The sequence below is a fragment of the Apium graveolens genome, chromosome 5 (assembly GCF_009905375.1).
Source record: "Apium graveolens cultivar Ventura chromosome 5, ASM990537v1, whole genome shotgun sequence".
NCBI lineage: Eukaryota > Viridiplantae > Streptophyta > Magnoliopsida > Apiales > Apiaceae > Apium > Apium graveolens.
Window position 1 is genome coordinate 214,170,999 of NC_133651.1, and position 24,007 is coordinate 214,195,005.

Genomic DNA, 24,007 nt, shown 5'->3' on the forward strand with positions numbered 1-24,007 from the left:
GCTGGAATATCAATCCGTAAAATGTAGTTTTGTGGGATATCCTAAAGAGACTTTAGGGTATTACTTTTACACCGATCATCGGGTGTTTGTCTCCAGACATGCTACCTTCTTGGAAAAGGAGTTTATCCTTGAAGGAAACAGTGGGAGCAAAATTGAACTTGGTGAAGTTCAATAAGCACAAACTACTACGGATCAAGTGGAAACACCTGTTCTGACTGAACAACCTTTTATGGAACAGCCCATTCATAGGTCAGGGAGAGTGTCTCGCCAACCTGAGAGGTAATATGGCCTTATCATTGAGAATGACAATGAGTTGTCGATCATTGATGATGACGACCCTGTGACCTATAATGAGGCTATGAGTAGTGTTGACTCAGAGAAATGGCATAGTGCCATGAAATCCGGAATGGAATCTATGTATACGGTATACGAAAGAATGATTAGAGCAGATGGCCAGGTGGAGACCTTTAAGGCCAGGCTTTTGGGAAAAGGATTCAAACAAAGGCAATGGATCAACTTTGAAGAAACCTTTTACCTGTAGCCCTGTTAAAATCAGTTCGGATTTTACTTGTGAATGCTGCTTACTGCGACTATGAGATCTGGCAAATGGCCATATGGTTTTCTTTCCAAGGGAAATGAAAACCTAGTGTGTAAGCTGCTGCGAACCATATGTGGTTTAAAGCAAGCTTCTCGAAAGATGGAACATTCATTTTGATGAGACAATCAAAGAGTTTGATTTTATCAAAAACGTAGATGAACCATGCATCTACAAAAGGGTTAGTGGGAGCGCGGTAACATTTCTTGTATTGTATTGAAATAGAGTTGACACACATAACAACATAGCAAACCCACTAACAAAGCTACTTTATGAAAGTCACTTTGATCGTCATAAAGACAAGATGGGTATTAGATACCAGAGTGATTGGCTTTAGTACAAGTGGGAGATTGAAAGGAATATGTCCTAAGTCCAATCATGTATTAGGATTTAGGAATAACTCTTTATGTAATATGTTTTGATTTCATTGATATTAATAAAAGACTTGTTTTGTTTTTATTACGGGCTCTATCTATTTAAGTGTTTAAATAAGATATACCATAGTTTAGAGTAAAGCTTTTTATGGATTATGATGAGATCATAATAGTGAGACCTAAAAGATGATAACTCTAAACCTAAATAGTTTCTGATCATAGGATTACTAACTGGTAATTAATAATCCGCAAAGATCGGTACATACTATGCTTGCTTCATTATGAAGGATGTCTGTTCTCATAGACATTTATGTGGTGACACTATAGCTAGTATGTAGGTGCTTATTATAGAATAAGTTCACTGAACATGACTCGCACAGCTGAACAACTGATGAAGTTCACTCACGTGTCAGCAGTTGTTCACATAGTGATAGTTGTACAAGTATCCTTAGACTTGAGGTCATCATAGTCATCTTGTGTACACTGAACTATGCTTTGGTTTAGTTCTAAGTCTCCAGGGATAATTATTAGGGCTCTACTGGGTATAGGAATTTGTACACGAAGATAGTGTATGATCAATAAAGGATCTACCCCTTCCAGTGAAGGAAGCGAATGTTCAAGGCTGATCCACTTATGCTAGTTCAGGAATCTCTGGCCAGAGTGAATGAAATTAGAAAGGAGTTTCTAATTTGCATAGAACTAAGCATAGTAAATGGTAAGCAAGTGATTGAATTAGATAGGCTTGACACGAGATCCATGCCTTGTATTTAATCGGGACATTGTAGGGTAGAAGGAGTTTATTCTACGGTAACTATTCACTGAATAGGTTCTTGGTATTCTAAGCAGTGAATTCATATTATCCGGATAGTCGCGATATGTTGAGAAGTATCCCTCACGATGTAGAATAAATGTGATTAATTAATTAATCATATTTAAATAATTAGAGAATTTGTATAAATAATGATAAAATAGTTTTATTTTTATTTATTTCTACTACCGGCTTAATATTGAACCTACAGGGTCACACCATAAAAAAAGAATGATTTAATGGTGGAGGAATGAATTAATAATGGCTAATAATTATTTATTTATGAAATAAATAATTAATTGGCAAATTTAATAATTGATTAAATGAAATTTAATTGATTATAGATTAATTAAGAAAAGTTCTTAATATTATTAATTAAAGGATTTAATTTTTGGAAATTAAATCAAGAGAGAGAATTATTTCTAAAGTGTTTAGAAAAAGGATTAATAATTAAAAGGTGTTTTAATTATTAATGAGAATAATAAATGGGATAATAATAATAATATTTATGGGAAAATTTCAGCTGAAAATTTTGCCTATAAATATACTATTATAAACCCTATTTTTATCCTAATCCCAAAAATTTTATAAAACCTTATTCTCTCCACCTCCTCCTCCTCCTTAACGTCGTTTTCTTGGTGGATACCGGTGAAGTGCTTCACGTTTGAGGAGCAGCTGCTAAGGATCTCCGATCGTTGCTTTTGGATCGCTATTAAAGGTTAGTAATCGATCCATATGTTTTTACCACGATTTATATGCTTTTATTTGGATTTTGTATGTGTAAAAGTGTTTTTACACGCCTCCGCTGCAATTAAAATCCAACACTTGCAACAGTTTATATAATTATGAATTTATAAGATATGAAGATGTGAATAATTTAAAGCAAAATACGACTTAGATTATATTACATGCTTGCGAGGGTAAACTCTTCACTGTCTTAGGTACAGTACAATACATTATATGTGAATCCAACTGAATACAAGTCTAGTCAACCATAATATACATACACCTATCACATTAGGGGGTCATGACTCGCTAACTACTACTAGTTGTCCTACCAAAATGATGAAGTACATCTGACCGTCACTAGGTATAGGTCGCCAGCTATCGAAGGTCGTGACTCAGCCACGTGTAAGGTCTCTCACCCTCATCATCGCATCGGTCAGTATCGTCTCGCCCTCTGATAGGGACATATATCCCCCATCTGCGGTGGTCCTCATACAAACTCGAGCCCTCAACTCAATGCCAACTATCTCCCTCTGTGCCTGAACGGGGGTGTCAGCTAGAAATCCTCCCTGGAACATGGGTCGCGCAGACCTCTCTAGGGCTAAAACCTCCTCAAGCTCGGTGACTCTGGTCTGGGCGGCTACCAGCTGCTACATCAACCATCCAACTATACGCAGGTGCATATCAACTCTCACAGTAGGGGAGGCGGGTGGAGTGTCAGGGTCGCTAGAGGGTATCTCCTTAGTCTCCATCTCAGCATGGTCACGGTCCGCATCGTCCTCACCCTCATCTGAATCAAGTGGGCTCAGTGATGGCATCGGTGGAGTGGGTGAACGGACAACAGGCAGGGGGTACATCTCAATATCCCTCCATACTGGCTCATCATCACGAGGCTCAGGGGATCCAACAGCAATCGGGACAGGGCGGTCAGTCTCTGGCTCTATTGGGTCCTCAGTGGGGTCCTCCTCCTGGTCCTCCTCCGGATCCTCCTCCGGAATATCCTCTGGCTCCGGAATAGGGTCAATAACAGGGTCTGCTCCTAGTGCGGCCTCCTCTAGTATCTGTTAATATTTAAATAAAGTTTTATCAGTCTTTAAGGCTAAGGTTCCCTTGAGGGTACTACTGTCGTGACTACTCCATAGTAATCCGACCAAGAACTCGATGAGAGTTCTAACCATTTTATTATTACTCCTATATTTATCCAAGTTTTATTCCTATCGTTTCCAAGATTTATAACCTAAAGCTCTGATACCATTTTTGTGACGCCCCCAGACCCGGGGTCGGAGATCTGAGTCGCCACGATCACTTGATCCAATCAAACCATTATATATAAACTAAGTAACCACAATTATCTTGCACAATCCTTAACCCCTCACAAATACACTCACACACACACAGGTTATAGTTCTTGGAAACGAAACATTAAATAACTAAAGTCATTACATCCACAGAGTTACAATATTACAATCCCAAAATATTAAACAGTTGAAATATGCCGTGGTGTAGACTCTACATGAGCCTAGACCGACGACCGAATAAACCCTTGTTCATTACAAACTTACATAAGTCATATTTATAAATAAGTCTGACCATAAACAACTGGAAGCTAAACCAACTGATTCGGTCTACCTGAGGCATGGCTCGGAACATCCTACGGAAACGCTGCGCGTTTCCCACACGCTTCCTGGCGGTTAGCTTCATGATCGGCATCTTAGTTAACTGTTGTGTTGTATCATTTTAAAGAAACATGTGTGAGCTACAATGCCCAGCTATAACTTTAAAAAGAGTAAATATAACTGTATATGCTTGTACGTATTTTAATTGATAACAACTTATTATAATGGCGATAAATATTTTATACCGACATTATTCCCTTTTTAATCTTTTATCCTTTCACAATATATTTTCATATTTTGAATCAAAATTTATCTTGCCAATATCTTCAGAAATCAAGCTCCTGGGCATTGACTTCGATACGGCATAACAACTTCAAGTGGAAGAAAGTGGACACGCTGGAGCCATAGCTTTACGATGATCAGTCGTATCACTATCAGCCTTTTTGTTTTCTACTAGTAGATGGACAACACCCTAACAGCTCGGGGTCATCCAAGCCAACTATGGGCTTAATTCGAATTCTCTCATAGACTGAGAATTCTCATCACCTAGGAAAGAATTCCCTAATAGCCTGGGAATCTCAATCCTGAGGCGGTATTAATTTTGATAGCCCACTCGGAGTCGAAACCCCAAGGTCTACCCCTCCAGGCCCACGAGAATTTTTATAAACATTTCTGTAATTTAATTCTCCCAAGTCACATAGCTTGGTAATAAAACCATAGAAGTACTCCTGGAGAGCTTTAAAAAGGAAGTACTCAAGTATATACGTTGACCGTTGTCAACTATTATTTGTACAGGGGATCGCATTACAATTATCCGATACTTTATAAGTCAATTTCAAAATAACTTTGAATACTATTTATAACATAATATTTTCTTAAAAATTAGGAAGGGTTATATATTCATCCTCCGGATAATTCTCTTTTATTTTAAAATAGGTTTTGGAGCTTGAAGCTCCAATTAAGCCTTTAAATAATCTTAATTAAATAATTAAAGGATTATTGAGAAATATTTCCTTATTAATAATTATTTATAATTTAATAAAAATATTACTTATAATATCTTTTATTCAAAATAGTCCACTAACTATAGATATGCGGAGTTTATAATTGTTAACGATTCGATGTCGAGTCGTTTCAGTGTTTAAATATTTTACGCGATCAGAATCGGTCTAATCGAAATCACATTTCTACATTTATCATAAAAGACTTGAAAAGGAAATAATCTTTATATCACAATGTAACATAGCAATCATGCTTTGTAAATCATGGTAATCGTACTTGTAAATCATGGCATGCATGTTATTTGAAATCCCGTACGATTTAATACAAAACAGCTTTTGATAGTTTATTCATGCAGAAATATCTACAACACAACAGTACTTCAAGGGTAGGGTTTTTAAACTTTCCTGGAAGTCTCGAAGTGGTCGGGGTGCGGGGAGTGCTCCGGTAATCTACAATATAAGTACAAACTCGTTGTTAGTTCTAAACTCGATTTTAATGCGCGTCGCGACTACGGTTTACATTTGCTTCATTAATGGCTATCTTGGCTCAATTTTAACCCTTGGACTAACTTACGGATTCATGACATCTAATAATTATTAATATATTTTGATAACCACTTTTGATCTCATTTTTACTTAGTCAAAACCAAATTCAGATTCGAAGGCGATTTCTATGGCGTTTCACTTGCGCGTCTTCGACTTGTGAATTTTTATAAAATTGAAAAATTATCCATTAAATATAAAATTTTGCAGAGGCCTTTATTATATCAATATATAGCTCCTGAAAAATTTTCATAATTTTTATAAAATGTTTAAGTGAGATTTTCATTAAAACCAACTCGGCGAATGAGCAAGCGTGCGCCACGAAAACCGATTTCACTAAAATGACCATAACTCCTAAACCGTAAATTGTAATTGAGCGATTCAAGCGCCCACGTGAAGCTTGTGACATGCTATATCTAATTACAGTGGTTTAGTTTTTAAAACAGGGAGAATCTCCCGGATATTTCTGTCTTACCAGTTTGTAGAAAAACGGGCATTACGACGACATAGATTTTAACGTTTTCCAAATTTCAAACACAATCAAACCACCCCAAATCAACCAATACACAAACTCTCCTACTTAAACAATCATATACATCAAGAACATCAAGAACAACCCACCAAAATCATATCTCACCATTTCACCACCAAAATCAAACCATCTTTTAAACTAGTGCTTAAATCACTAACTACAACATATATACATCATTTTCTTGATCAAAACTCCATGAAAACTTAAGGGTTAAAAAGTTTTATACCTCCTAGAGATCTTGTGGGTGCTTGGGTAGAAGAATAAAGCCTTGATCTAACCTTTCCTAAGCTTGAATTACCTAGATCAAACAAGAAAACAAGGTTTTAAAAACTTGAACACTATTCATCACTATTCATGCTCATCTTCTTATTTTTGTTCACCATCAAAGAGAGCTTTGTTTGCTATGAAACTTTTAGCATACCTTAGTTATGATATGAAGAAGCTATGGAATTTATTTGAGGATTTATGGATGTGTTTAAGGGGGTGAAAAATTTTCTAAGCCCTTGGCTTAAATGGTGAGGCCGAATGGAGAAGAAAAGGGGGGGAGAGCTTTTGGCTTTTGGTTTTTGATCTTGGATATTATTTTGGTAAAGTGTGATTTGGTTTTCCAAAAATGATGCATCTTATTCTAGACCACATCCTTTTTGTACTTGAAGCATGGTTTGAATAGTAACAAGGTACTATACACTATTCCACTTTAGTTCGTAAGTTAAGGTTTTGGTTTGATTTCAACTAGTTGGCTGTATGGTTACTTGCATGGCTAGCTTTGCATGATTTATTGTTTATGTATAAAAAGGGTGCAATTGTTTTAGTTATCACTTAACGGTTCCCGAATTATGTTCTTTCCGTTAATTCGACGATTCCTCAAAACGTTACGCGACGAAACTCTCGTACCGTAAATCCTTCTTAATTCCCATACTTATGTTTGTTTTTCCCCATAATTATTTTATTCCATATCTTTTTATTTAAAAGTTCATCTCGTATTACTCGTTAACCCGTAAAAGTGGTCATTTTAAATAATGGTCGTTTGCGTAAACTATTGTCGTTTACATACACTTATTTTCCTTAACAAGAAGCACCGTGAACTCGGAATTGTAAAATTCATATCCGTATATAGCGGCGTCACAAAAGTTATGCTAATCAGCAAAAGTACTATTCACTGTCAGGTTCTACAATTGTCCGAAATTGGGATTATTACACTGACCCCTTAAACCCATGCCTTCTTCTAAATCTGATGTTGCTATACATCCCTGCAAGATTGGCCATAGTAGGTTCCTTAAACTGAAGCAGCTCCTCCATTGTATAGTAATCACTAGGATCACCTGACAGATTGCCATTGTCCATCTCAGCTTCAAATGGTATACTTGCCTGAGACATTGGTTTCTCAGCAGTAATATCCAAATCATTAAACTTGCTAGCCACAAGAGCAGGTGTCTTCAATAGTTCAGCATTCTTACTGTCCACTGCACCACTACCATAGATAATTTCTCTTTGTTTCTGCTCTATTTCATGAGTCTTCATTTTACCATATAAATCATCCAGTTTCAAAGTATTGAAGTCTAGACGCTCACGAACAGATGAAGCTTTATTGTCTAAGTGGTGAGGTAAGGTCAACATAAACTTCCTGTTGACTTCTCGTTGAGGGTAAGCCTTTCCAAGTATACTCAGTTCATTCAGTAATTTGTTCAGCCTTTCGAAAACCTGAGTTACACTTCACCGGGAAGAGATTTAAACGCCTCATATTGAGAAGTCAAGATATCGAGTCGATTTTCTCTAACATCCTCAGTCCCTTCCATAAGAACTTCTATGGTGTCCCACATATGTTTAGTACTTTCACACACCATGATTTGGTGACTCATGTCATCGTCCATCGAGTCTACCAAAATCAGCTGTAGGCCTTGATCCAATCCGACCAATTCCTTGTCCTTGGCAGTCCATTCTTCCTCGGGATATAGAACTTGTTTCGCAGAGTCAGCTGGATCTTCCTTCATCGGTATATGTGGTCCATTTTTAAGAATCTTCATATATTCTGGATTTAACGCCTGAATATACGACAACATCTTCTTTTTACATAGATTATACCGAGATTTGTCAAACTGAGGAACCTTAATGCTGCTAACCTTTTGAGTACTCATTTTCAGATCACGAAAAAATTCTGCAATATACCGTCCTAAAAATTCACTACCCAAACAGTCAACACAAGTCAAATCAACTCAATCAACAACACAACCAAAATCAGATCTCCACCAATAGAAGCAATCCCAGTCTCTATACAGCCAAAATCAAACACAAAACTTGCTAACCTAAAGGATCTGATCAGTATATCGATCAACAAGCTCGGATACCAATTGTTAGGTCTGTATGTTAAATACAGAGGGGGTGAATGTATTTTAGTTCATTTTACTTAATCAATTCGCAGCGGATAATATGTAATGAAATTATAAACACAAACACAAAGGAATTTCGGGGTTAATCTTATTATATTAAGAAATAACCTCGAAGGGTGGTGCTTATAAACTTTGATACAACAAGTAATCAAAGCAACGATAATCACATATACATACACAAGATAAGCTATTCCTTGTATACGTGATAATCACTCGAAAAAATGTTACAATCTTTATCAGATAGGCTATCAAATACAAAGATGTAAAGTAGCTGAGTGTGACACTGTAAGACTTTAATTTCTGTATAAAATTCAGCAGAGTTTCGCCTTAGGAATTGAATGATTTAGCTGAAGAATCTCCTGAGAACGAAAGCTCGACTGTTGCTGATGTGAAAGATCATGAAACATCTATTCACAAACCAATATATATAGGCAGGTAGACGGAGAGACGTGGCTTATCATGAACCAAGTCTTTAGATCTTAAAAGGCTGCACTAGTCGATTGTAGAAGTCGAATGAAATAACCAGCAGTCGAATAATCTTTCTCCTGTATGCTTTTCTGTGACTTAGAACATTAAAACTAATCAACACAAGGAGCTACAATCGACTAGTGAGAAGAAATAATCAACTAGTTGATTATACTAGTCGACTAGGCAAAGTTCTGGGACTTAGAAAAATTCAACCATTTATTAACTAACAAAGTCGACTACTAGCATCATAAAATCGACTTCTGGAATGATATAGTCGATTATCAACTTTTCTGAGCTCAAGTTGAATTCTCACTAGTCGACCATATAAGTGTAGAAGTTGACTAGTGTGTTTATACTTAGAAAATTTCAAGATCATGGCACACTTGTACTTAGTCGACTAGCATGCCTTTCCATTCGACTAGTAGAATCCTATAATCGACTAGTAGCATTCAAAATTGAGTTAGGATTAGCTACTAGTCGATTTCTTCCTTCCTAGAAGTCGACTGGCTTGCTTTTTGCCTTAGAGAAATTTCTGCTCACTGGAACTTTCATCACTTAGATGAATCTTGATTGCCTTCTACCATTTGACACTCACTTGACCCACAAAGACCTTTACCACTTAGTACAAGTGAATTTGATCCTTCCAATAGAGTAAGGCTTAGCAAGGTTACATCCCTCTATCTTGATTCTTGCAATCCCTGAGCTGTTCCACTTTCTGTCTTCCCGTCTCTTGATCTTCGTATCTAATCCTTGAACGTTCTTCTTGAATACAAATCTCACTCGACAGTTCTTCGAATGATAGTACTTAAGTTTCCCTTCACGGATCACTGATGCCTCATGCAATGGTGTGGTTCACAGACGACTAGTTCCGCTCTCAGGCCTTCGTACAATAACCTATACAATCCACTGTCAAGTCTTCTACCATATAATATCAGCTTCATTGAAACCCTAATGACCTTCACACCAGTCCAGATTACCACTCGAATGTCTTCAACCTTATTTCTTCGATGCACGAACATATTAATGAACTACCTCAAACTTCTGTTGACGACTTCTTCACTGTAGCTTTCCAGATCATTGTGTATACGTCAAGTCTTCTATCTTGTACTGGTTCCAGTGGATATAGGATTATTTGCAAGTCATCTCTATGTTGAGTTATCATCCTCTGCATTGTTGTCATAGGTGAATATACCCTTAAATCTTCAACTCCTTCTATATCCAACATTTTCCCTCCTTCTAGCGCCAATTTATTAACGGAGAAATTTGGTTAACAAATATTCGAGGTTCGTCAATAGAATCGAGATCGTCAATGGTGGCCGGTGATCGGAAGAGTCGCCAGAGAGTGGTGATTTTTGTTAAAGGGTGGATCAGATCGTTGAGGTCGGTGTGTGTGCCTCTTACAGCCTGTTCACCACTTGCCCAGCAATATGCCTACGTACCTCCTTTTATAGGGGTGGATCAAGCCGAACATAGTTCTTTGAGGAGTAGAAGACTATCTTAGAGTTGAATTCTAACTCCTAAGTGTGATAGAAGTCGTCAAGCATACTTCTATCTTCTAATAGCTTTAAAAGTTCCTATCGATGTGGCCTAGTCACAAAGGAACACGGCTCGATTATGACATTCGGAACTTCACGAAGGAAGCAAGTCCCTGACCGGTGGATAACTTCTCCACTACCGCTATCTTCCTAGTTCGTAATCGCAGGTATTGTCATGACATACCACAAATGCTAAGGCGCATCCTCGCCCCCCGATTAGGCTAACCCACCAGACTCCAGGACGAGTCATCCCAAGCATGGAGCGCAAAGTGCATGACACCCCAAAATCTTCACAACGAGGAAAACCCGTTGAATGCAGAAGCGAGGCTCCCAAAAGCACACGCTAGATTTCAAGTAACCATTCCCATACGAGGACAAATTTTAGGACTACAAAATGGCACGTTCTGTATCGTGTTTCACAGTTTCAGGTCCCCAGAGGACTTCCTAGAACACTCAGGGCATGCCCTAATGGGTGGAGACCTCCCGGAGGTTTCTCCTCCTTGCATCTTTGTTCATTTTTTTGTCAAAATGGTTTGGTTTTGAGTTGTTCGCCATTTGGATCAACCGATGTTCATTCTACATCGCAAGCGGCCGCCCCCAAGGGGTCAGGAACCCTTGGGGCACGCCCTAGATGCCCTCGAGGTCCGGAGGCTTGCCCTCCGGAGCCCGAGTCACTTCTTCCTCTTTCCTGATTGTGAAACGTCTTATTTGATTAATCCTTGCACTTGAGGTGCACTGTCTTCACTTTACGCTCATCAACAACTCCTTGTTTGCGGCCATCGCAAACACTCCACCGGCGTCGGTTGTCGTATACACTTTCATGTTTGTGCCCATTGTGAACTCCCCTTTGGAAGTACTTTATTGCTATTGGTTGTTTGCATATATCCTTCCTTAGGCATTCATCTCACTACACCATCATAGACGTCTTTACACTTACATCCGTCGTAGACTCTGTCCTCCGCAACTTGAAGCTCGCACTGCCTGAGGCCACCCCCAGAACTCTCGGAGCCTCGTCAATTTGGCCCATCTTTTACGAAAGGCCAATAAAATATCCATGACGATTTTATCCCGTAATAGTTCGATATGCCTATAATATAGGCAGAAACTAATCCACACAGGTAGATCCAGAGCATTCAGCTCTTTTCTTCAACCCATCCAAGATTATTCAGTTCGCAAACCTGGCCATTGGCCTGAGATTTTGCGACAGAAGTAAACCTCAGATCAGTCTTATTCTTATCATAATACATTCTGAAGTCTTCATCGTCGAACTGCTTTCCATTATCTGTCACAAGGATACGAGGGATCCCGTATCGATATATGATGTTCTCCCACCAGAATTGGGTATCTTGAGCGGTCTTTATCTTGGTCAAGGGTTTGGCTTCAATGCGCTTAGTGAAGTAGTCAACGACTACAATAAGAACTTCCTTTGCACCGAGGCCACTAGAAATGGACCTTCAATATTCATTCACCACATAGAAAATAGAATTAAATAATTTATTAAAGTCAGCATCTTAGGTGGTTGCCTGACCACTGGGGCATGCTTCTGATAGATCACATCTCTTCACATAATCTTTGGCGTCTACCAACATTTCAGGCCAGTAAAAGCCTAGACAGGTTATCTTATGGGAAAGGGCCCTGCCCCTCAAGTGCAGCCTACAAATACCCTCATGAACTTTTTAGAGTGCTTCTTTAGCCTCTTGGGGCCTCAAGCACTTTAGATACTGGATTACAAACGATCTCTTGTCCAACTAGCCATCAATTAATGCATATCTCAAAGCTCTCACTAACAACTTTCTCGCTTCTAGAGCGTTATTAGGGAGCCATCCGGTCTCAAGATGCCCCTTTATTAGATCAATCCAACAACTTCCTATAACAATAGGTACCACAAGCTTGCAGTTAACAGTAGGAGCCTTTAACACTTGGAAGTAAACACTTCCAGCGTAGTTCTCGATCTCAGAGGATGCAAACTTGGATAGGGCGTCGACCTTAACATTTTCCTCTCTGGGAATGTGTTCAATGTAGTACTCCTCAAACTAACTCATGGCATCTTTCACAACCCTTAAGTATTTGGCCATGGTCTCATCCATTGCCTCAAACTCTCCATTGACTTGTGAGATTACCATCCCTGAATCTTCACACACTTTCAGGTGCCTGACCCTCAGTGTCTCGGCCAGACCTAATTTGGCAATTAGAGGTTTATACTCCGCTTCATTGTTGGTTGTTGGGAAGTCTAGCTTCAAAGCATATTCGACAATAAACCTATCAGGGCTTTGCAAGAGAATGCCTGCACCACTTGAATCGATTTAGCCTCACAAAACCAGCAATATGTAGCTAAGTTATCCATGAAAACTGATTTCATTAAAGCGGCCATAACTTTTGAACTGTAACTCCTAATTGAGTGATTTAAGAGCCTACGCGGACCTTACAACATGCTTTTTCCATTACAAGAGGATTATTTCCTGGGTTCATGAATCTTAGTCCTCGGTTTTTTGTTAAACTAAGCTGCCAAAATTTGGGCATTACGACGGCTTAATTTTAAATGTTTTACAAATTTCAAACATAACTAATCCAACACCAATACATCAACAATCAAACATCTACCATCTCATAATCTAATAATTTCTAGAATAACATGGTTTTTTCAAGATACACTACACCCTAGATTGCTTATAGCAACACTGAGAAAACATTGGCTTAAGTGCTATATTTGTTGCTATAGAGTTTATGACAACAAATGTGCAAAATTTGGGCGTTGCACGTGAGTGCGTTGCAATTGGTCGATTTAGCAACGAATATAGCACCATATAGAAACATACTTAATTCATTACAATAAATTGATATAGCAACATATGAATGTTTCCAGCAACGCCTAAATAGTATTGCATTAACTTAAACTCGTATCTTTTTAATGACTTCAAGGCAACAATATTAGACCAATTGCAATGATTTTAATTAAGATATTACAATAATTTCGACCCTAATGAAGTACTTTGTAACTTTTAGCAACATAATTCGATAAAATAGAAACATTTTAGAAAAAATGAAAAGATTCTTCATATAAAAACAATTTTCCATGCATTTAAGCAACAAATCTCAATTATCAATTCACAATCCAAACATCAAGCATCCATCAATCCAATATAGGTACCAGACTATTACAATATGGTTTACAAAGTATTCTAAATCTAAGTCGGATGCATAAATTATCCATTAAAGTTAAGGCATAATTTAAACAAAAGACTTAGTCTAAACAAAGATAATTAAAATTACTAATTTAAGAAAAGACATAATGGAGGATCAACTAGGCACATTCGTCTCCATCTGAATCGACCTCATCATCATCTGTATCGTCCTCGTCTACATCATCATTATCATCATCTTTGTCTTCCTTTTCTCCATCGTCCTCATCTAATCCATCAACCTCAATATCATCCTCACCTCGATCGCCTCATCTTCATCAACATGAGAGTACCACCTAACGTATAAACATAGAAAACATAGAAAAAGCATAAAGAACAGCAACAGCTTAAGATATTTATATTATCAATCCAAGCATATTCTACCAGAGGCAGTAGTACATTAAAAGAGAGGATATCAATTAATTCCACGACCATACAACAAAAAGTTAAAAAACAGTGAGACCTTTAACGTAAAAATTAGACTAAATTTATTCTAATTTGTTAGAAAACCAGACTGTAACACTAATGGATGGAAAAATAAATGTACTGTGAAAGGAGACTATTGAGCAAGAAAAATAAGGGCAATATCATCATAAAACAGCTGAAAAACATAAACTGCACAACACAGAAAAATTCAACTCTGTAAGGACGGGTTCTGATCAATACCTTATCATTCTTCTTGGTATGCCTGACAACTTCTTAACCTTTCCACCAAATGCAGAACTGTTGACATCCTGGAGCCGAAAGTCTTCAATATCCTTCAAACCTTGTACGAAAAGTAATACATTGAATCTCTTAATATCAAAATGATAATACACTCAACGACTTCTTTCATCATCCAATCTTTACTTACACCATCCTTTCTATTTTAGTTAACCTTTATCTTGTATGAGTGATATAAACGAATAAGGGTTTGCGTCTGGTCTTTTGGGCATGCTCAACTAATACTCAATACTATCTGAAAATATCTCAAAGTACTACATTGCCATCAAACCAAATTAAAACTATATAAATTTGTGTTTATCATGCTATATATAATAGAAATTGTATGCTAGTTAATTATATTTAGATTGCAAGATGAGATGAGAACTATCTAGTTTTGATCATCATCTTGCAATATTAAGCAAAAGAAGAACCTTGATAGATGGTACATCTGAAGAAGGGAGTAAGCCCTTGGTCTTTTTAGTAAGTTTGAGTTGTTCCTGCACCTGAAGAGTTAAAAGTTACTTCAATTGTTTATTCTATATACAAATGAAATCAACTACTTAAAAGAAGTTGTATGCAAATTCCTTATCATAGGCACAAAGTGTATCAAAATTGCACGACTTATGAAATTCTTTATCAACTTGACTAGCAAGCTCTCAAGTTGGAGTCAAACATAACTCCTGAGGACCTTCCTTTTCTATAACTGAAAAGGAAGGACAAAGATAAAACATCGGTTTACATAGCTAAATTTAAATCATTTGCTTGCAAAAAAGAGTCCTGATAATAGGAAAAAGCACATGCATCCAATAACCCATATCGCATCGTGATTCGATCTAGTCCTAGGCAGGCCAGTTACAAAATCCATCGCTATATGCTCCCACATCCACTCGAGAATTTCCAAAGATTGCAAAATTCCGCTCGGTCATCGGTGTTCAGCTTTTACTCTTTGAAAGGTCAAGCACTTACTGACCTATTCGACCATGTCTCTTTTCATATTGGGCCACCAGTAATATTCCTTTGAGTCGCGATAAATTTTGGTGCCTCCTGGGTGGATTGAATACCTAGAGTTATGTCTTTTATGTAAAAGTTCATCTTTCAGCTCACGCGCATTTGGGATCCAAACCCTGGACGCATATCTCATAATGCCTTGATCATCTTTTTCGCACTTGACTTCCTCTCCTGTTAGCGACACGCGCTCTCCAGTTAGCTTCTTTTCCTGACACAACTTTATCTTTTCCAGTAATTCTGGTACAACTTGATCTCTAATAATTTTTTCGTTCCTTTACCAGTGAGTTTGACCTCTATTTCCAGCTTTTCAAGTTCCTTTACTAACTCTTTTGATGTGTTAACACCTTGAGTCTCTCTTTCCTACTAAGGACATTGACCACCATATTTGCATTCCCTAGTTGATATAGAATCTCACAGTCATAATCCTTGATCAACTTTAACCATCTCCTCTATCTCATATTTAGTTCCTTTTGCGAGAAAATGTACTTGAGGCTCTTATGGTCGGTGTAAATCTTGAACTTTTCTCTGTAGAGATATTTTCTCCAAAATTTAAAGGCAAAGACTATTGCTTCTAGTTCTAAATCATGGGTAGGGTATCTAATCTCATATTCTTTTAGCTTCTGAGAGGCATAAGCAATCACTTTTTAATGCTGCATGAGCACACATCCTAATCCTTTAAGAGAGGTATCACAATAGATTACAAAATCACCCTTTCCATCGGGCAATGCCAGCACAGGGGCTGTGACTAATCTTCTTTTTAATTCTTGAAAACTTTTCTCACATTTCTCTGTCCACACAAAGTTTGCTGTCTTACGGGTAATCCTAGTCGAGGGTCCTGATATCTTAGCAAAATCCTTAACAAATCTTCGATAATATCCAACTAATCCCAAGAAACATCTAACCTCAGTTGGTGTGGCTGGTCTCTCCTTACCTAACACTCCTTAGCTACTCACCACGTGTCCTAAAAAGCGAACTTCATTTAGCCAGAAGAATTCACACTTTGAAAATTTGGCGTACAACTTTTCTTTCTAGAGTATATCTAGAACTATCCTCAGAATTCACACTTTGAAATAAATTTTGCTAGTAAATGACTTGAAGATCTCAAAATTTAATGCTCTTTCCCTGCTTCTTTAATGGCTGATTGGTGAGTGAATTAAATGAGTAGTTGAAGCCCCTTGTGTGTATTTGTATGTATATATATATCACTCCTACGGTGCTACTTCATCACACAAACATTCTGCTGAACACAACACTTTAAATCTGTTGAAACCCTGATTATTTAAGCTTGTCATACTATCTTTAAGCTATTAATACTATCGGTAGTACTATAATTGTACTGGTAATACTATCGGTAATACTATTGACTGTATTACTAATACAATCACTAGTACTATCCAAAAGATAGTATTATTGATTTATTTTTCAGCAGAAAATCTGATTGTATTGTTAATACAATTGGCAATACTATCTCTGAATAGTATTGCCAATTCAAAATTCAAAAGAAAACATATAATTCATTAATATTTTCGGTAATACTATCCTTGTGATAGTATTACCAGTTCTGTTTCTTCTAAATTTAGAATTGTTTTAACTTTAATTTGGATCTTCTTTTCTCAATTAATTTTAATAACTTTAAAATTAATTCTCCAATTAATAAACTTACTAAATAAATTAATTCTAACTGAATTAATTTATTTTCACAAATTTAAACAACTGATAAAATTAATTCCAAGCATCAAAATTAAATCCTTTAAATTCTTTTATCCAAATTAAGCCATCCAACATGTATTACTTGACCACTTAACAATCTTCCAAATAACAATACTCCATTTCCCTTCACGGATTACGGACGCCTAGTGCAATGATCTGGTTCACAGATGACTAGTTCCGCTCTCAGGTCATCGTATTATGGAATCTACAAACCATTGTTAAGCTGAGCTCTTTATTGGAAAAACCACCAAAATATCCCGGACATCACTTGTATCAACACAAGCTTCTTCGAATACCCTTAACCACTTATTTCACTGATAGCTTGAACATATTAATGAACTTCAAACAGTGTTTTGTCAAGAACTTCTTCATTGTAATCTACATTGATCCATGTATACACCAAATCTTCAACTTGAATAATTCCAGTGATCATAGTATTATTTGCAAGTCTTGTTCTATGTTGAGTTATCATTCCAGGCATTTTTGAGATAATAAATTTTACTTCACTCTTGCTCAACAATCACGTAAGGATTTAGAAAGGCATGACTAAAGTTAGAGCTCGTAAAGTAGGTTTCCCTTGAGATTTTTCATAAAGCGTATTCAAGGCAAGTGAGTTTCCAAAACCTCGAATACCATAATAGTGTTTTGAATGCCTACTGTCATCCTTTACACTATTTTATGTACTACTTATATCCTGTTTTCCATTCCAAATGTTCAGTCATATTTTACTATGAAATGCAATTGCTTTTAAGTTGATAATACCTATGTTTTTCTCAAATGGTGTTTTCTTTTCGTATACTTTACCCCACATGAACTTTATTACTTGAAATTAGAAAATAAACTTTAAGATGATTTTAGTCTTGAAAAAGTTTTATTTATTTAAATGGATGTTAATTTTAAAATGAAAAGTATTTTGAATATGATATAAGATTTTCTTCTTAAAGGTTTATATGGATTCCTACAGATTGGATGCGTAAGTGGCCGAAGTAACGTCGGTTCAGCAAATTTGAAAATGTGAGTATGTGAATTGAGTAAGTGGCTAGTGAAGGCCAGTCCGGCATTAATACGCCAATGTGTTATCTTTGGGTACCCTTATTAATGTCCAAATTGACTTTATGTCGCATACCCTCAGGTTGTCCCTCATGGCCTTGCCCTTGTGCACAAGAACCTGGAATTGGGCGTTGGCCTGGTTGAAACATGTGAAGTTAGTATGGGAAGAGATATCGAAAGGTTAAGTAAAAGAAAGTGTTAAGTAAATAAAAGTAATTATCGGAATTCAAACATGGTACATGACTAGAGCGCCAAGCTACTCAGACTCTTTGATAGAGGACTTAGCCATCAACCTCACTATGTCAAGGGCAGTAATGGAGCATTGAGGCCAATCAATGGCCAATAAAGAGCTCCCAGCAACAGAGTCTTGTTTAGCAATGCCTCATGCTGGCACGAAGGGGGTCTTGATGTCGTTGTTCCCGTCACGAGACCTTTTCCCCCTTAAGTAGGGGACCTCTCAGAAAGCCAAGAACTTTAGGGGATGAAAGAGGGTTGGCCAACTTCTCCTCCTTCTAAGTCATTCTCCTTGTTAGGTTCTCCCTCATATTGGGTTGAGCATCAATGACCTCGGCAGATGAAAAATCGCAAGGCAAAAGGTTAGAATAAGAACAACCATGAGAAAGAAAAATACAATAAAATTACCCTCCATCGTTAGGTAGCTAAGCCTCGCCTTAACCAGATTCTATTCATTAAGGAATTGGCGATAGTGAATGTCCTGACACCTAGTAGTCAGGGTATCCAAGTGAGCGTGATTCTCATATTTGAGGTCCATGAAAAAAAGTCAGGGGCCAATGACCCACTTGAAGCTGTGAGGCTCAGGCCGACCAGGTTCGACCGAGCAGGGGGCCCTGGCGACCACCGAACACTAAAAATCTTTCCCTTGCCGAAAAATCGGGCGATTCGCGGGCATGTTGGGAAAAATATGGAAAATTAGTTAGCATTTTCTTGAGGCATATCTTGAGAGTTAGCCTTGCTAAATATGATTAAGAATAGTTGCTAATAATTAGCCCCGTTTACGGCCGTTTAGCGACATTAACCGTATAATTATCCCTGTTAAGGGCCATTTAGCGACGTTCGACGCATGATTAGCCTAGTTTATGGATAAAAGGTGGGAAACGCTTATTAATTAGCCTTGACTAAGGCAAATTAGCACCATTCTCCTGTTAATTAGTTCTTGTTAAAGTTAATACCCCATGGTCGCTCAAGATTAGCCTCATTTAGGAACGTTTAGGGACATTTGCTGCATGGCAGGCCTATTTTAAGACTGAAAGTGTAACACCCCCAAATCCAAGGTCGGAAATTCGGGTCGTTACGATCACTTGTTAATTACCAATATTAGAATTATCCACTTTTATTAATATTACTCGACCTTTTAACCAAAATCACACACACACACACAGGTTATATACTCAAAAACATTACTAACTTAAATGTCAGAGTAATTAAAGTTATTGACAAAATGTAATTATCCCAAAAGAGTGAACACTGAGCACAGCTCTACATGAGACTGGCTCGGGTCACAATGTCTTAGTTCAAAAGTACTAATAAAGAAACCATCTTTATTCATCTACCTGACGTGGCTGACGGATAAATAGCCTACGGAACTCACAGGCGTCCCCTACCCGCTTGCAGGCAGTCCTCCTGGTGCGGGCCATGCTGATAGTCTGTTATGATATGATATATATAAAAGCAAGAGTGAGCATTATAGCTTAGCAAGATCTAGATATCCATAAATAAGTATGATCAAATAGGGAAACCAATAATTGAACTTTGTATATTCAAGGTTTCTGAAAATTTATATACTTGTCAATTTACAAAAATTCCAAATTTAATTATGTCATTATAGTCATTTTAAACTTGTACTCATCTCATTTCTAAACTTCAAGAAGTTACTTGAACCAAAAATTCACAAATAGATTTGACATATATTCATCAACATCCTTATTTAAAACTCGGCCTTATCGGCCTTCAGTTGTAGATTGCGCAACAATTTTTTCAAAGTGGAAGATAGGGACTATACTGGAATAGAACACGTATGCGCTGATCGGCCGTATACGAAATTTTCTCTACTAGTAGAAGGAATACAAACCTAGCCGTATTTGGGCTTATCAAGACACTAAACGGTGTTTTTCATATTACCGTGTAAGTCTGAGGGTTAGTGGTCGCAAGCTTTCCACATAAACGTGCAATGCGCCACTTCGCGCCGGTACAATGCGCCACTTCGCGCCGGTACAATGCGCCACTCCGTGCCTGGTCACTGCCCGGTACCTTTCGTGCCCGGACAGGCCACATTCCAGTCCCAAAACAATTCTATCTTTTGTTTCAAAATTCTTTTTCGAAGGAATAGGTCATCTAGGGTTGACCTTTAAATCAGATGATTTGTTCATCAACTTTTAATTCAATTTATCCATGGGAGTTATCGGAGTTTTGAATTTGAAATCATTTTCAAACCCCTAACTATAGTAGGGTGATACGTATATTTATTTCTTGTTTTTAACTAAGCGAAGAAGCAAAACTGTTAAGCTTCTAGACTAAGTTCCTTAAGGTTTTGATAAGTTTCAGATGATTGATCTCTTCAGAGAGGTTTGAATAATTTAGAAAGTACCTTCAGGAACTACGTCAATTTTTAAATAATTTTTAGATGTCTGAAAAAATATTTTTATTAAATATTTAGTGTCTCGGAATATTTTTAAATAAGGTTTGATTAATTAATAAACCTTAAATAAATAATTAAGACATGATTTGATATCCTATAAATATCTTTTAAGAGTTAAATGCTTTTTAGATAAGGTGAAATGATTTATAAACTATTCGGTATATTTTTAAATAGTTTTCTGATATTTAATAATCCTTTAAGTACAAATTATAAAATAAATAATCAATTAAGGATATCTCTTAAATGAATATTCAAATATTTCTTAAAGTGTCAGAAGTTGATGTTATCAGGGTTTATTCATATCAGAATCTACATTCAGAATTTAATAAGGCAGACGGCTATCAAAGATTTTGTAAAACGCTGTCAGAATTTACTTGACAGAGTTTATCATCAGAGTTTGTCTATTAAAGTCTGATGCGCAGAAGATAAGGATACGATTGAATTTGTTAGAATGGATAAGAAGGCACATAAGATCACTTCCGAAAAGTCAGTGATTTGAAGCAATCAATTAACAGGATAGACTTTAATGTATTTATTTTGTTCAATAGAACATATCTTGTAATTGATTGTGTAACTGTGTGATATATAAACACAGGTTTGGTTTACACTCTAAGTGTTATTTATTGTTGTTATCTTTCATATAACCTTGAAGCTCTCAAGAATAAGTTTACATTCTCTGAGAGAGTACTTTATTTTTCTGTAACAGTTTTATCTTAATAAAAGAACTGTTCTACAGCGATTGTTTTCAATATAGTCGATTTGATTGTAATATTGCATTCACCCCCCTCTGCAATATAGTTCGAGGACCTAACAATTGGTATCAGAGCAAACTGTTAATAAAATTACAATAAAGATCCAATCACTTTGACAATCATGATTGATAAAGCAACACAGAATCAACCTGGTAACTCTAACACCAGCAGATATGAATTAATTCGAGTTCCAATACTGAGGGTAAATGAATACCCTACATGGAAGGTGAAGATGACTATGTTCCTGGAGGCTACTGATCCTGAATATCTTGACAGAATATATGATGGTCCAGACAAACCAACAAAGTTATATGTTGTTGTTGGTGATGAACCACAAAGGATCGTTCCCAAAGAGAGAAAGGATTACTCTGCTGAAGATTTAGCCTCTCTGCAAAATGATGCAAAAGTAAGGCATCTTCTTCATAGTGCAATGGATAATGTTATGTCCAATAGGGTTATTGAATATAAAACTGCTAAGGAAATATGGGATGCACTTGAGACTAAATGTCAAGGAACGAAAGCTATCAAAAAAAATAGGAGGACAATACTCACTCAGGAGTATGAACATTTTGATTCAAAACCTGGTGAGACACTTACTGAGCTATATGATAGATTTTTGAAATTGTTGCATGATCTATTACTAGTAGATAAGGAGTATGACCCTGAAGACTCCAATCTAAAATTCCTTCTAGCACTTTCTGAAAAATGGGACTTGAAGTCAACTACTATAAGAGACAATTATGATTTGGAAGATATGTCTCTTGATGAAATTTATGGAATGCTCAAGACTCATAAACTTGAGATGGAGCAAAGAAGCAAGCGAAAGTCTGGAAGCTCCAGGACTGTTTCCTTGAATGTAGAAGTAATAAAAGAGAAGGTTGCAAGGAAAAGCAATTCTAAAGGAAAAGCTATGGTTGTGTTGTCTGATGATGAAGAGTCATTAAACTCTGATAGTGACTCAAATACTGATAGCTCCATGGATTCTGATGAAGACTGTGATAATGAACAGGTAATACAACTGGCAACATTAATGGTTAAAGGCTTTAAGAAGATAGGATACAAGGGTTTCAGAAAGAGCAAGAACTTTTTAAAAAGGGGTTCAAGCTCTGATAAGAAAGACTACAGAAAGAAGGAGACCAAGAAGGACAAATATACCAAGCTGGACAAGTCAAAGATAAAGTTCTATAATTGTGATGGGATTGGACATTTTGTAACAGAATGCAAAAAGTCAAAATCTGAAAAGAGCAAGGTCTTGATCACAAAGAACTCCAGCTGGGCTGATTCCTCAGATTCTGATGAGGAAGTTAACTATGCTTTGATGGAAAACTCTGAGGATCCTTCTTCTACTGAAATAAAGGTACCCCAATCTACTCTTGCTTATAACACTGATGACATATCTGAGTTAAGAATATTTCTCAAACAATTGCATGTTTGCTTTAGAGATCAGACTTTAGAGAATGAGAGAATAAATGCTGAAAATGAAAATCTCAAACTAAGAAATGATCATCTAGAAGTAGAACTAATCTTTATGCTAGAGGTTCAAAAGGAAAGAGATGATGCTATATATGTTAAACATGAACTATTGAAAAAGCATGCTTATCTAGAACAGGAACTAGCTAAAGAGAGAGAAATTATCAGAATTTGGACAAAATCAGGTTAGCAAACTCAGAAGGTGTTAGAAACTGGTTGTTGGAAAACTGGATTATGATATAAAGATAATTCCAGTAATGAGAACATGAAAAAAGCTGAGAGTATTAATCCAATAACTCCTCCTGGAGTTTTTAGAAAGGACAAGTCAAAGCTTATACCTGTGAAGTTTGAATTGGGATCTGAAACAAAAACAATTTTTGAAAAAGGATCAACTTCAGAGTCCAAGTCAAACTTAAACACTGAAAATATTAAACAGGTAAAAGCAAAGACTATAAATGTTGGATTAATGTCTCAGAAGCAACTTAAGCAGAGACTTAAGGAGCTTAAAGTGAAAAACAAGGAACAAGAGTCTAGGAAAAACAGAAACGGTAAGGTAGGCATAAATAAGGATAATCTTTATAAGCCTATTCCTAATGCTCCTAGAAAAACATGTTATAAATGTGGAAGTACTAATCATCTCTCTGTGAAATGCAGGAAAAATAAAGGTATCATAACTGTCAAACCTAAATCAGACATTAGGAACAGTATAATTAGATATAAACCACAACAACCTTATTTTCATTGTGGCAGTATTTGGCATTCAATATATACATGCAAAGAGTATCATAGTTTTTATTATGATTATTATGAACTAAAACCCTCTTTGAATAAAAAGAAAGTTGTTCCTGCATATATATCACCCAAGAAAGTTGATACTAGTATAAACTCTGAT

The 24,007-nt window shown here is 36.7% G+C and overlaps 1 protein-coding gene and 2 long non-coding RNA genes across 3 annotated transcripts; all 3 read right to left on the bottom strand.

The window, feature by feature from the left end:
• Positions 1–2,701: 2,701 nt before the first annotated feature.
• Positions 2,702–4,314, bottom strand: LOC141724151 (uncharacterized). Its single transcript, XM_074526157.1, has 2 exons — positions 4,133–4,314; positions 2,702–3,564 (listed from the first exon to the last, which is right to left on the bottom strand). The coding sequence occupies exons 1-2, from the start codon at positions 4,211–4,213 to the stop codon at positions 3,154–3,156; spliced, it is 492 nt and encodes a 163-aa protein (XP_074382258.1). The 5' UTR covers positions 4,214–4,314; the 3' UTR covers positions 2,702–3,153.
• A 1,100-nt stretch (positions 4,315–5,414) lies between these two features.
• LOC141723820 (uncharacterized) lies at positions 5,415–6,788 on the bottom strand. The gene is made up of 3 exons (XR_012576373.1): positions 6,617–6,788; positions 6,422–6,493; positions 5,415–5,570 (listed from the first exon to the last, which is right to left on the bottom strand). It is a non-coding gene; the product is annotated as an uncharacterized LOC141723820 (long non-coding RNA).
• Positions 6,789–13,738: 6,950 nt separating this feature from the next.
• LOC141724285 (uncharacterized) lies at positions 13,739–14,987 on the bottom strand. Its single transcript, XR_012576577.1, has 3 exons — positions 14,901–14,987; positions 14,431–14,530; positions 13,739–14,060 (listed from the first exon to the last, which is right to left on the bottom strand). It is a non-coding gene; the product is annotated as an uncharacterized LOC141724285 (long non-coding RNA).
• Between the last annotated feature and the right edge of the window lie 9,020 nt (positions 14,988–24,007).

Coding starts and splice junctions, on each gene's coding strand:
- LOC141724151 (XM_074526157.1), bottom strand. CDS start 4,213: ATGCCGATCATGAAGCTAACCGCCAGGAAGCGTGTGGGAAACGCGCAG. Junction 3,565..4,132: donor TGTTCCGAGCCATGCCTCAG/GTAGACCGAATC, acceptor AAATATTAACAG/ATACTAGAGGAGGCCGCACT.